The sequence below is a fragment of the Rhinoraja longicauda genome, chromosome 8 (genome assembly GCF_053455715.1).
Source record: "Rhinoraja longicauda isolate Sanriku21f chromosome 8, sRhiLon1.1, whole genome shotgun sequence".
Taxonomy (NCBI): domain Eukaryota; kingdom Metazoa; phylum Chordata; class Chondrichthyes; order Rajiformes; family Arhynchobatidae; genus Rhinoraja; species Rhinoraja longicauda.
Window position 1 is genome coordinate 18,389,467 of NC_135960.1, and position 14,264 is coordinate 18,403,730.

A 14,264-nucleotide genomic window follows, 5' to 3' on the forward strand; every position below is an offset into this window, starting at 1 on the left:
TTAATAATGATTAAATTCTCCTTGCATGGTACAATGCATGGAAATAAAGGAAATGTGTCATGGGAACATGAAAGTACTTTGATAATTGCTGTAAGTACTCCAATTTGCTTAATAAACAGATTGAGTTGAATAGTACTTTAATTTGATCACCTCAATGATAGCGATCCAGTCACAAACAGCAAGTAATGAGCTTGCTTGAGGATCAAAGGACAGGAATCTCTCAGTGGCCATACATATTGCATTGCCTATGTACTGTAAATCCTAAGGTATGCAAAATCATGTGCTTTGGTTTTAAGATATTTCTGCCTGAGGCAATAATGATACTTCATTGCAGACTTGTTTCACTGACAGAACCAAGCAGTTTTGAAGAGTGTAATATCATATGAATCCATGTCATAAACATGAAGGGCTGATTTAACTTTTGTAATTGATTTCTCATGATAGGCATTTTATTAAAACAGGATGATAAGGCCAAACTTTAAAGCAAATTTCTAAGAGTTTGCACAGTGTAATAACATGCACACATATTCAGACAACATCCGGTCATCCTGGTGACACTAATAGAAAGGTATGTACTTGTGCGATTTCCAGATGGGTGGGTGGGTGGCTAGCCAGCATTAAGCGAGCAGACATCCTTTTTCTTATCAACTAAAGCATCCATCACTGTGTCTTTTTACCTGTGTTCTTTTGGGGCTGGTTTAATGACACTGAGCACAGCAAAATGTAGGATTGAAATGGGAAGAATCATCCTCTCTCATACCTGTTTCAACAGACGAGGGCAAAGTATTTACACTCCATTTCTCTGTTTCCTTGTCAAAGGGATTAAGACTAACATAAAAGTGCTTGGTTCAATGGTGCTCTGGGAATGCATTAATTTTATTTGCCCTGATACATTGTCACCAGTAATTTTCAGGTTCTGTTATTTTATTCTTTCAAAGCAACACAAAATTGAACTGATGGAATTAAGAGATATTTCTGCACCGAGGCAAAAATAAAATATGTGATGGATGTTTAATATTTGAATAGATAGACTAGCGGGAAGAGATCAATCATTTTAAAATCTGTGATTTACTATACAGTTAGAATTGGTATTATTGAGGCAATGATGAATTTAAAGATGATCATTATTAAAGAGATGTTATCTTTTTCTAATTTTATACAGATCATATTTCAGAATGGACACAATCTACATAAGCATTTGCGAATATAAGTCAGCCGTGTTGTTAAATGTTGCTTCTTTGAAAATACAATTTCAGTGTAGCACAATGCATTTTAAGATTCTATAAAATGATGGTGACTGATACATATAATTGCACGACCTTTACCTGAATTATGAAATTCAGTGCAGTAAACCATCCGTGGGGTACAATGGAATCTTTAATATTATAGCATGATTAATTTAAAAACTGTATCAAGTGAATTCAATGACTAAAGTAATCCTTAGGTGCATTGCTTATCGTCATACACACCTGCAAGTTCATTATTGTTCTTTATGAGGTGAGGCAGGATGTAATCTAATAATACATTGCTGTGGAACTATTGCATTTAAAGTAATGGGCCTTGGCATTATTGTTTTATGTTGGGGTATAAATCACTTTTACAACAAAATAATATTTAAAATCTATTTGGAAATGTATATTTAACACAGAAATAGGTGCGTGTGTGTATGTATGTTTGTCCACGCACATACACATTTTCTTCTTTGCGAATGCACATAAAAAGGGTGGGGGAGAGACAGAGGAAGGACTGAGGCTAGGTAGCCAGAAAGGGCAAAGCTATTAAGTACTTAACACTATTTAGCAAAAGTGCCATTTTGATAATATTTTGAAGAGGTTATGTTTTGCATCACATAGCAGTGGTTGTCATTTTAAAGTTGGCACCTACCTGTTTTATTTGTTTTACCTTTAGATCCAGAATCCAACCAGAAAGTTTGAATTTGGAATAAGCAAGCACCTGTGCTGAAAAGCCATGTGTCATGCACACCATTGCATAATTCAGGTTTACAGCTATAGATTATACTGAAGACCACTTAAATAATTGCACAGCTCTTCAGTCCAGTAGTGGAAACAATATAAGTGTTTATCAATGTACTTTTGCAGGTCTTTGTTTTTCTTCCCCTGCCTGTTATTCTCAGAAGTGCAGAAACTGAAAAAAAAAGTAGCTTGCTTTTAAATAACAGTATTGTTGGGAAGGAAAACTTCAATAAGGATAAACGGTTTCTTGATGGGCCAAAGAATTTGTTGAGCATTGAACTTCTGGACTTTAACAATTTTTGTTTCTCTGTGCAATACGTTTTCAGTGCATTTTGGCTTTTAAAAAATAAAACTAGGGAATGAGTATGGCACATGTTGCACCAAAGGATAAACTGATTTTGGGTTAAATCGATTGGAATATTACACACTGATAAAACAAAGCAGCTTGACAGAGAAGGACATTTAGTAAACAAAGTGCTGGAGTGAAACAGCAGGTGTGGAGAACATGGATAGGTGACGTTTTGGGTCGGGGCCCTTCTTCAGATATAGATATAGCTCTTAGGGCTCACGGAATCAAGGGAAATGGGGAGAAAGCAAGAACGGGGTACTGATTTGGAATAATCAGCCATGATGATATTGAATGGCTCGAAAGGTCGAATGGCCTACTCCTGCACCTATTTTCTATGTTCTATGTCTATGTTTCTATGTTTCAGATCTGGTGTTCTGCAGCTCATCTTGCAATATGCTTTCCAAAACGTGCCCTTGCTTCATGAGAAATAACAATTTTCAGTCCAGCTTGTTTTAAAATGAACACTTCCCTCTCACTTGCAATAACCGCTAACTTAAATTTTTTTTTGTTTACTCGTAGGTAATTGTAGCGTGAGTATTACCAGTGTCATTATGAGTGTCCTAATGATTGAAGCCTTTTATGGGGGATCCCACAAACAGCTGCTTGACCTACTTCAGGAGGAGATAGAGGGATGTTCCGTCTTTACCTTAACAGCTAAAAAGTGGCATTGGAGATGTCGTACTGCTGCTATCTATTTCATGCAGACAATACCACCCAGTGAAAATTACAGGTATGTGAACAAAGGTAACGGCTATAACAACCCTCATTACCTCGTAGGTGGTTATTATGTGGAATAATCAAGTAATCTCCGCTATATCATTAACCCATCCTTCCGTATTAACATAATTGTTAACTCTAACAATTTTAGACACACACCTGTCACTTTCTCTCACATGTGTGCCACAAAGAAATTCAAATATCACCATGTAAATACAGTAGGAAGCTGTTTATTTCTATTATGTTTTTGACGTAGAAAAGTACATTATGGAATTAATGTCTTTCTTTTTTTATAATGTACTCTTTTATTGGCATTTCACAGCAAACACATTTCCATAAAACGGGTTTCAGGTATAATGCTATATGTATACATCATCCACTTATGTTTGTCTTGAATTGCCTCTCTTTGTAATTTGTACAAAGCAAATATAGAAACAGAAACACAATAAAAACTACAAACACTTAGGGAGTGAACCTTTCTTTACCATATAATCAAAAAATTGTAAAATTAAAGTCTGGCCTATGAGGCGTTACATAGTTAACCCAATTTTCCCAGCATGTCACAAATAAATCAAATTTAAAGTTAACATATGCTGTTATTTTCTCCATTTTATAAATATCCATTGTGATGTCCATCCATGCATTCAGAGTTGGGATCTCCTGTGATAACTATTTTTTTGTGAGAGCTTTTTTACCAGCTACCATCAATATATTCAGTAAGTATTTGTCTTTTTTCCGCCAGTCTTCAGGTACGAGTCCAAAAAACATAGTCTTACTCTCCAGGGGCACATGACATCTAAAAATGTCTTGTAAGGCATTATGTAACTCTCTCCAAAAATCTTTAATAACAGGGCAATCCCAGAGAACATGGTAATGATCTGCCTTTAAATTTCCACATTTTCTCCAGCAAATTGAAGAGTTCCCACCATAATGGGCTTTCTGAGAAGGCGTAATAAAATACTGTATCAGACTTTTCCAACTAAACTCCCTCCAATTTTGTGAGCGGGTACACTTCCATTGATATCTCCATATTGCTGTCCATTCTTCCTCGGATATGATTATCCCTCCTTCTCCCATTTCATTTTAATATATAAGGTTGAGTGTGATTTAAGATTCAGTAACCCTTTATACACGCATGAAATAATTTTACTACCAGTATTTGAATTATACGCTTTCCTAAATAATCTCGTCAAACCTATACTCGACTTCATTATGTTTTTAACATTTGGATTAACGTAGTTCCGCATCTGTAAGTATCGATAGAAGTCTTGTTTTTCCAACATGAATTTTTCTTTAATCATATCAAAACTTAACAGTGTTCCTTCTTTCATTATGTTACAAAGAGCAGTTATGCCTTTAACTGTCCACTCTTTAAACCTACTATCTAATTTATTAGGAGTAAAATCTGTGTGCACCATTTGCGCACATATGCGCACCATTTAAGGATTGTAATGTCTTCCTCTAAATTATACTCTGTTATAACTGTTTTCCATATTTTAAGAGTCAGTTTTACCCAAGGATTTTCAATAGCATTTATATCGTCTTGTAGGTTGTTGTCAGCTGTAATTGCTCATACAGGGATGGGGAGTGTTCTCTCTTCAATATTTTTCCGTTGAGCATCATATGATGGGTTGCACTATCCCGCCCCCCTGACATCAGTCTGAAGAAGGGTCTCGACCCGAAACGTCACCCATTCCTTCTCTCCCGAGATGCTGCCTGACCTGCTGAGTTACTCCAGCATTTTGTGAATAAATCGATTTGTACCAGCATCTGCAGTTATTTTCTTATATTATAGGTCTTAACTGTGCTGCCTGATAATAGTCTTTGAAAGAGAGTAGACCCCATCCCCCCCTTTTCTTTTGTTAACTGTAAGGTTTTGAGACGAATCCTAGGCCTTTTACCTTGCCATATATATCTTGACAATATTTTGTCCCATTCTTTAAATTGTTTTTGGTTAATCTCTATTGGTGGGGTCTGATATAAATATAACAGTCTTGGCAATATGTTCGTTTTAATAGATTCAATTCTCGAGCTGAGACTTAAGAAAGGAATTAGATTCCATTTAGCTATATCCTCCTTAATCTTTTGGTGTATAGGTGAATAGTTGCATTGTAATAGTTCTGCAAGATCTCTTGGTATAATGATGCCCAAATATTTGAGATTTTCTGCTTGCCATGCCAGAGGGTACCTACTTCTGACTTCTCCTGATGGGCTGTAATTGTATGTAAGCAGTTGTGTTTTACCTATATTAATGTATATTAATCTTGTATCCTGATAGTTGACCATATTGTTCGAGTGATTGCATCAATTTAGGTAGAGAGTTTGTTGGTTGCCCCAAATAAATCAAAATGTCATCCGCATAACAGGCCAATTTATGTTCAGTCCCTTGAATAGTAATACCTTTTATTTCTTTATTTTATCTTATATATTGAGCAAGTGGTTCCAGATATAATGCAAAGAGTAATGGTGACCACGCACATCCATGTCTTGAACCCCTTTCTAGAGAAAAACTTTTTGATAAATATCCGTTAACTTTCATTCTAGCAGTGGGCTTATTATATAGTGCCTGTATGATTTTGATAATAGTGTCATTCAGGCCAAATCTATGTAGAACTCGATAGAGAAAATTCCAGTTCACAGAATCGAATACCTTTTCAACGTCCACACTTATCACTATTGCTTCAATTTTATTTTTTTGAATGGAGTCCACAATATGTAGTGTCCGTCGTATATTGTCCTGTGTTTGACGTTGCCGAATAAAACCTGTCTGATCATTGTGTATTAATTTAGACAAGAACGGTTCTAACCATTTGGCCATGATAGAGGTAAATAATTTATAATCTACATTAAGAACAGACCCACACTCTGTTTTATCTTTACCTTCTTTTGATATAGCAGAGATAATTGCCTCCCTCCAGCTCAGTGGAATCTGTGCCTTTTTTAAAACCCAGTTTAATGTACGAAGTATAATAGGTGTTAACTCGTCTTTAAATTCCTTATACCATTCTGCCATATAACCATCAGATCCCGGTGACTTGCTCAGCTTAAGCCTACTAATTGCAGTTTTTAATTCAACCTCTGATATGTCTCCAGTCATTATCTTGTTTTGTTCTTCATTTAAGGTGGCAAATCTAAGGAATTCAGAAAGGTGTCTACTTGAGTTTGGCCACTTCCTGGAACTTCAGAATACAGAGTTCTGTAGAATACTTCAAAGGCTTCCTGAATTTCACTTAATTTACTTTTCAATATTTTTGTTCTTGGGTCTCTGATTCTGTGAACTGTATTTTCAGCCATCTTTTTTTTCAATTTCCATGCCGGTACTTTCATATATTTAGAACCACTTTCATAGTGCCTCTGTTTAAGGAACATTAACTTTTTCTTGATTTCTTGTGCAGCCAGATTATTGATTTCATTCCTAGCATTCCTAATTTCCTCCAATATATTCCACACTCTGTTTTATCTTTACCTTCTTTTGATATAGCAGAGATAATTGCCTCCCTCCAGCTCAGTGGAATCTGTGCCTTTTTTAAAACCCAGTTTAATGTACGAAGTATAATAGGTGTTAACTCGTCTTTAAATTCCTTATACCATTCTGCCATATAACCATCAGATCCCGGTGACTTGCTCAGCTTAAGCCTACTAATTGCAGTTTTTAATTCAACCTCTGATATGTCTCCAGTCATTATCTTGTTTTGTTCTTCATTTAAGGTGGCAAATCTAAGGAATTCAGAAAGGTGTCTACTTGAGTTTGGCCACTTCCTGGAACTTCAGAATACAGAGTTCTGTAGAATACTTCAAAGGCTTCCTGAATTTCACTTAATTTACTTTTCAATATTTTTGTTCTTGGGTCTCTGATTCTGTGAACTGTATTTTCAGCCATCTTTTTTTTCAATTTCCATGCCGGTACTTTCATATATTTAGAACCACTTTCATAGTGCCTCTGTTTAAGGAACATTAACTTTTTCTTGATTTCTTGTGCAGCCAGATTATTGATTTCATTCCTAGCATTCCTAATTTCCTCCAATATATTCCACGCCAGCGTCAATTTGTGTTTCCTCTCTAGTTCCTTCAACTTATTTTGCAAATCCTCAAATATTTTATTCCTTATTTTTTTCTTATATGAAGATATTGCTATAATCTTTCCTCTTAAAAGAGCCTTCAAAGCATCCCACAAAATAGGGGGAGAGACCTTTCCGTTATCATTGAGTTCTAAATAAAGACTTATCTCCTTTTTAATTTGTTCCTTAAAGTTAAGATCATTGAGTAGGCTCGAGTTCTGTTTCCATGTGGCATTTTTTGGACGTAGGTCTAAATCAACAGACAGGTAAATAGGTGCATGGTCACTTAAGTCTATTGTTCCAATTCCACAGGTGTGTATTTTATCTTTATCCTTTCCAAATGTTATAAAATAGTCTATTCTTGTGTATAAAGAATGTGGGGCCGAGTAATGGGTATAATCCCTTCTAATAGGGAATTGGTTCCACCATATATCAATTAAACCGACCACTTTAAGAAGAATTTTGACTTTCTTATGTCGAGACTTTATATCATGAGGTTTTCTACTGGACGAGTCCAGTAATAATTAATAATAGATTATTAATAATTCTCTGGAAGAAATTACAATCACTTCCAGGGGGTGCATATACATTCAGCAACGTAACTTGATTCCCATCTATATTCCCCCTTACTAAAATATATCTACCCTCCTTATCACTCATTTCAAATACTTTCTCAAAATTTAACTTGCTTGAGATGAGAGTAGCGACTCCTCTCCTACATCCCGATATATACGAGGAGGAAAAGAGGTTAGTGAAACCCATTCTTTTAAGTTTTTCGTGTTCTTTGTCATTTAGATGGGTTTCCTGTAAGTATACTATATGGGCTTGTTCTTTCCTCATTTTAGTTAGAATTTTACTGCGTTTGATTGGGTTGAACAGTCCATTCACATTAAAAGAGATGAATTTTACCTTGCCATTAGCCATTTGCATTTGACTTTCTGTATATCAGTAACATGGTGAAATAAGACATAACAGATCTACTCCCTAAACAGACAAGAACAAAAAAACTTACGAAAAAGCAAAGGTGTGATTCCAAGGTAGGTAAAATAAGACATAACAATAACATTGTGAGATAAGACATAACAAATCTGCTCGCTGAACAGACAAGAACAAAAAAACATATGAAAAAACAAAGACGTAATTCCAAGGTAGGGGTCTCCTGTGGGTGACCCTGGGCTAGGCTTGAGGAAGAGCCTAGTTGTGGGGGATAGCCCCTCTCATCTGTGAGCTGAGGGCCCCCACTGCAGCATCCAAAAAGAAAAAAAAAGCAGAACACACTTCCCTGTGCATTCCTCCTCTGTAATTTTTCTTCATTTAAATAAGGGAAAACAGTTGAACGTAACAGATGAAATAAAGCACCGTCAACTTTTTAATTCAGTTTCTCTCTCCTACATTTTTAAAGTTATTTATAACTTAAAGCTCTTCTAAAGATGGAGGCTGTCTTCTGAAGACCCGTAGTCTCACCACGATGTCCTTCTCCCGCTCCTCGGTCGTCCCCTGTGGTCTTCATATCATATCATATCATATCATATATATACAGCCGGAAACAGGCCTTTTCGGCCCACCAAGTCCGTGCCGCCCAGCGATCCCCGTACATTAACACTATCCTACACCCACTAGGGACAATTTTTTTTTACATTTACCCAGCCAATTAACCTACATACCTGTACGTCTTTGGAGTGTGGGAGGAAACCGAAGATCTCGGAGAAAACCCACGCAGGTCACGGGGAGAACGTACAAACTCCTTACAGTGCAGCACCCGTAGTCAGGATCGAACCCGAGTCTCCGGCGCTGCATTCGCTGTAAAGCAGAAACTCTACTGCTGCGCTACGCTGCGCTGCGCTTCCCATCATCTCCCACGCAGTGCGGGACAGTTGCTCAACCAGGCTCTCTTTCGATGTGGTTACTCTGACGGGCAGTCCTCTGTTCCTCATGTCGGTGGTCGCCTCATCCACCGTCTGGTACAGCCGTGTCTCGTCATTGTAGAATACTCGTAACTTGGCGGGGAAACGGAGTCTGGAAGCGGATATTATTCTGTTTTAACACGCGTTTCGCCTCAGAATATTATTTTTGCTTCTGTAGCACTGCTGGGGCATAGTCTTGATCGAAGTATATTAGTCTCCCGTTCAAAAACACTTGTTTCTTTCCCCAAGCCTTGCGCAAAATCTCCTCTTTCATTTTGTAGCGGAGAAATCTGATTATTATCGATCGTGGATTATCTCCTGGGTGTCCAGGGGGTTTCGGGGCGAGCGATCGGTGCGCTCTCTCAATGTGAAACTCCATGGTGGGTGGACGTTCAAGTGTGTCCCGCAGTAGCCTATCCACAAAGTCCACCATAGACGGGTCGTCTAAGACCCCTCAGCTCCTTCGGGATCATTATATATCCGTATATTCTCCCGTCTGGATCGCCCTCCTTGGGCATGCAGCTTGTTTTCTTGCTGGTTTATCGCTTTTAGCATCTTGACCAGCACCTGCTCCACGTTTAACACACGGTCTTCCACCCTTTCGAGCTGTGTCTTCGCCACCGCTATTTTTTGATTAACATTGGTAAGTTCGTCTTTAATATCAATTAACTGTTCTTTTGTGTCTTTGCGAAAGTCCCGTATCTCCTCCGAAACAGTGGCTAAACTTAGCTCTACGTCTTTCCGGTGCGGGTTGTTGCTAGCTCTGCCTTCTTGTGCCTTTGTAGGTAAGCCGTCCGTGTTTTCTTTGTTCTCGAATTGTTCAGCGGCCCTTTTGTTGTTTACATCTCGTCTTCCCATTCTTGCCCCTTTCATCAACTCAGTTATTCTCAATAAATGTTATATTTGGCAAACTAACCGGGCTTGTTAAGTATTTTCGGAGGAGCTATTATCTTATGCTGCCATTCAAGAAGATAACGTCACCGGAACTGGAATTAATGCCTTTCATACCTATTCTAAAACTGCTCAGTTGAAAGCTATCTCCATTTAGGCCGAACATCGAAAATGTGTCTAGATTTTAACTTTCGTGACCCATCTCTGGTATCTACTTGAAATTTGGCGTAGATTTAGATAAAAAAATCATTGAGAAGGAATTCATAACTCGTCAGTGCAAAAGGTTGGACACTAATTAATTAAGCTAATTAGAGAAAGTCACAGCACCCCAGTCGAAGGGCTCCGTCAACCCAGGCTCCAGCCGCGGGCCCCGTCGACCCAGGCTCCGTCAGCCGAGGGCTCCATCGACCCAGGCTTCGTCAGCCACGGGCCCCGTCGACCCAGGCTTCAGCCGCGGGCTCCGTCGACCCATGCTCTGTCAGCCGCAGTCTCCGTCGACCCAGGCTCCAGCCGCAGGCCCCGTCGGCCCAGGCTCCAGCCGCAGGCCCCGTCGGCCCAGGCTCCAGCCTCAGGCCCCGTCGGCCCAGGCTCCAGCCGCGGGCCCCGTCGGCCCAGGCTCCAGCCGCGGGCCCCGTCGGCCCAGGCTCCAGCCGCGGGCCCCGTCGACCCAGGCTCCAGCCGCGGGCCCTGTCGACCCAGGCTCCGTCAGCCGCGGGCTCCATCGACCCAGGCTCCGTCAGCCGCGGGCTCCGTCGACCCATGCTCTGTCAGCCGCAGGCCCCGTCGGCCCAGGCTCCAGCCGCAGGCCCCGTCGGCCCAGGCTCCAGCCGCAGGCCCCGTCGGCCCAGGCTCCAGCCGCGGGCCCCGTCGGCCCAGGCTTCAGCCGCGGGCCCCGTCGACCCAGGCTCCAGCCGCAGGCCCCGTCGGCCCAGGCTCCAGCCGCGGGCCCCGTCGACCCAGGCTCCAGCCGCGGGCCCCGTCGACCCAGGCTCTGTCAGCCGCGGGCTCCATCGACCCAGGCTCCGTCAGCCGCGGGCTCCCATCGACCCAGGCTCCGTCAGCCGCGGGTTCCGTCGACCCAGGCTCCGTCAGCTGCATGCTCCATCAACCCAGTCTCCAGCCACGGGCCCCGTCGACCCAGGCTCGAGCAACGGGCTCCATCGACTCAGGCTCCAGCCACGGGCTCCATCGACCCAGGCACCAGCCGCGGGCCCCGTCGACCCAGACTCCAGCCACGGGCTCTGTCAATCCACGAGACTCCGCTCTGGCCTGCTCCGGTCCTGGCTTCTCCGCGGCTTTCTGGGAGCTCAGAGAGAGAATTCTGAACACCCATAACCAAAATATTTTGAACATTGTTTTAATTCCAGTTAGACAGCTGTTACTAATTGTTTACTGTGTTGAGGAAATTAAAACTTGGTCATTCACATCAAAAAGCAGACATTTCTTCATCCAAGCAGATTTCTACCTCATCATAGATTCTCGATCAGTGAATATATTCAAGGACAAGATTAGATTGATAGCACCTAGGGTTTCGGAACTGAAAGACATTTCAAATACAGCGTGAGGCATGTTACTAGTGAATGGCAGAGCAGACTGAGAGAACAATATAGACACTTCAGCATATTTGTGACTGTATCCCTGATGGTTACACTCTAAAGTTATCTCTAAAGTAAACTTAAATTAGAAACGTAAACACTATAAGGAAACATTACACCAGCATATAACTCCTCAGGATGTATTCAGTGGCTCTTAAAAGAAGTTTGTTGATATCATTTCTCCGCGACTTTCCGGGAGATCAGAGAGAGAATTCTGAACACACACTGCAGGATTTTGCCAGGATTTACTCCAGGACTTGGACCCATCAACAGTGAAGGGTCTGTGCCTAGCTAGCTTGAATTAAAGCGTGTGATTGGTCAATTGACATCCAACTTAATGACAAACGTGCTTTGATTGGGCAATTACCATTCGGAAAATTTACAAGATTTTGGAGTTTTTTTCCATATTTTAAAAATATGTACAGGTTTTGTTCTTGACAAGTTTCAGATATAATTTCCATAATATTTTTACCCAACATGTTATAAATACAGGTAGATATGGGATGTGGGTCACGACATGAAACGAAAAGGCACCTTGGCCCACGGTTTAATTGAATTCTAAGCATTTTTATGGTTTTTACTATGGGTACTTTATTTTTTCAATTTACAAACTGGACACAGAGGGTGTGTTGATGACATCATATGGGAACATATTCGGTGTGAATATTCAGTCTGACCTTGTCAGAAAGCTGAAATAATATATGCAATTGAAATGACAAGATTCTTGAAGACCCCTGGGTTAATGACTGTCATTTGTTGTTAATTTGGCTCCCAAATGCTGTAGGGCTGAGGCATTTTCTCTTCACATGATGATGTAATCAGAATCTATTGCTTAAATGGAAAACACTTTGCAGTCAAACAAAATGAACAAAGATACTGAGAAAATATTTCCTTCTGATGTACATTAATAGTATTATTTCCCAATGATCAATTAAAAGCAATTTAAAAAAAAACTACAACTTGAAATCGCCACATTATGATTGTTGGGTTTGTTGTGAATGTAATCATTCATCACTACCTTAGCCATCATGCCGTTTCAAGATGCACACTCGCTTGCAAATACATGGACTGAAATTCCAATAATTCAATCACATAAACTTTGCGTGATTTGTTCAGTCTGAAGAAGGGTCTCGACTCGAAACATCACCCATTCCTTCTCTCCCGAGATGCTGCCTGACCCGCTGAGTTACTCCAGTATTTTTTGTCTTCCTTCGATTTAAAACAGCATCTGCAGTTCTTTTTTCCTACACATAAACTTTAAAATTGATCTTTAATGACATCAAATTTTAGCTGTCATGTTAACTATGATCTTGTTTTAAAAATCAATATTCGTGGTGGGATTTGTTCTTTTGAGCGACAACAAGTGCTGCCCTATTTCAGTAGTTCATTATTGACCTCCACCTGGAGCTAATTTAACTTTAAGTTAACCAGATGTAGCTTCTGAGCGTTAACATTCTTCTTAAAAAGCAAAGTTCGAGTCCTATTCTTGTTTTAAGTTTGTCCAGCGAGTATTGTGAAGCAAAATTGTGCTGGGTTTCAGTGAGATCGCTGAATGCTATTTCGTGCCAAACAACATTAACAATTTGAAAATGAAATTGAACACATCAAGCAATAGAAATAATTTTGCAGATGTTATAAGAGCAAACAGATCAAGTCTATTTGAACAGCGTTGAATAATAGTTTGTATCAAGCAAGTTTATTTTCTGTTTCCCCTAATTTTGTCCAATTAATATGTCAGAAATGTAATTGCTTAAATTTGCCTTCTTTACCATTCACCAAGGCAATTGGTCGCTTTCTTAAGCTCCCTGCTGTGGTAAGGTGCAAGGGCATTATTGGTTGAGGATGCTTCCTTTCTTCGTAAATTACAGCCTTGTCTCATTTGATATTTTCTCCACCTAACCCTGTTGAGATATTTTTTTAAAATAAAGCAGTTTTGGGATTATGCAGAACAAGGAGATACTCCCAGTGCTCTGATTTGATAAAGCTTACCAGCAATTAAGGTTTTGTAACTCACGATGCCTCATTTCCTAAGTAGTGAGGAAATACTTAATGAACAGGGAAAATATTTATGTGTAGGAAGGAACTGCAGATGCTGGTTTACACCGAAGATAGACACAAAATGCTGGAGGAACTCGGTGGACAGGCAGCATCTCTGGATAAAAGAAATGGGTGACCTTTCGGGTCGAAACCTTATTTAATCTGTTTACTTTTTGTAGGAGTACCTTGAGTATATTCTTTATGACATACCCTCTATTTAGTTACCAGAAACTATTTGGAGGAAATATTTAACCTCAAATGTATTTCTGGCTTCATTATTTATCTGTGCCAGTAACTGCTATCTGCCATGACAGCACTAGAGTCAAAGTATCGCCGAGCCATGTACAGCATTGAAAAAATTGTGGGGCCCTTCGACCCACCTTGCCCCTGCTGACCAAGTTGGCATACTGGGCCAGTCACATTTGACTGCATTCACCCCATAGTCCGATATACCTTTACTATTCCATATATCTGTGCAAATGTCTTGTAAAAGTCATAATTGTATCAGCTTCTATAGCTTCTTCTGACAGCTCTTCCAAAAAAAATTGCCTTCAGGTCACTCTTAAATCTCTCTCTTCTTGCCTTATGTCTGTGCCCTCTCGTTCTAGTAACCTCCACCTGCGGGAACAAAATGTTGAACATTACTTTTGTCCATGTTCCTCATGATCATGTGCACCTCAATAAGGTCACCCCACAGTCTTCTACACTCCAAAGAAAAAAAGTCCCAACCTATCCAATGT

The 14,264-nt window shown here is 40.1% G+C and overlaps 1 protein-coding gene across 1 annotated transcript in view; it reads left to right on the top strand.

Annotated features, from left to right (window-relative positions):
* Window positions 1-14,264, top strand: part of gtdc1 (glycosyltransferase-like domain containing 1) — a 313,882-nt gene that overhangs the window by 77,854 nt on the left and 221,764 nt on the right. Inside the window, exon 2 of the mRNA XM_078403374.1 lies at window positions 2,842-3,052. Within this exon, the coding sequence (XP_078259500.1) occupies window positions 2,874-3,052 (179 nt within the window). The 5' untranslated portion in view covers window positions 2,842-2,873. The remainder of the gene's footprint in view (window positions 1-2,841; window positions 3,053-14,264) is intronic.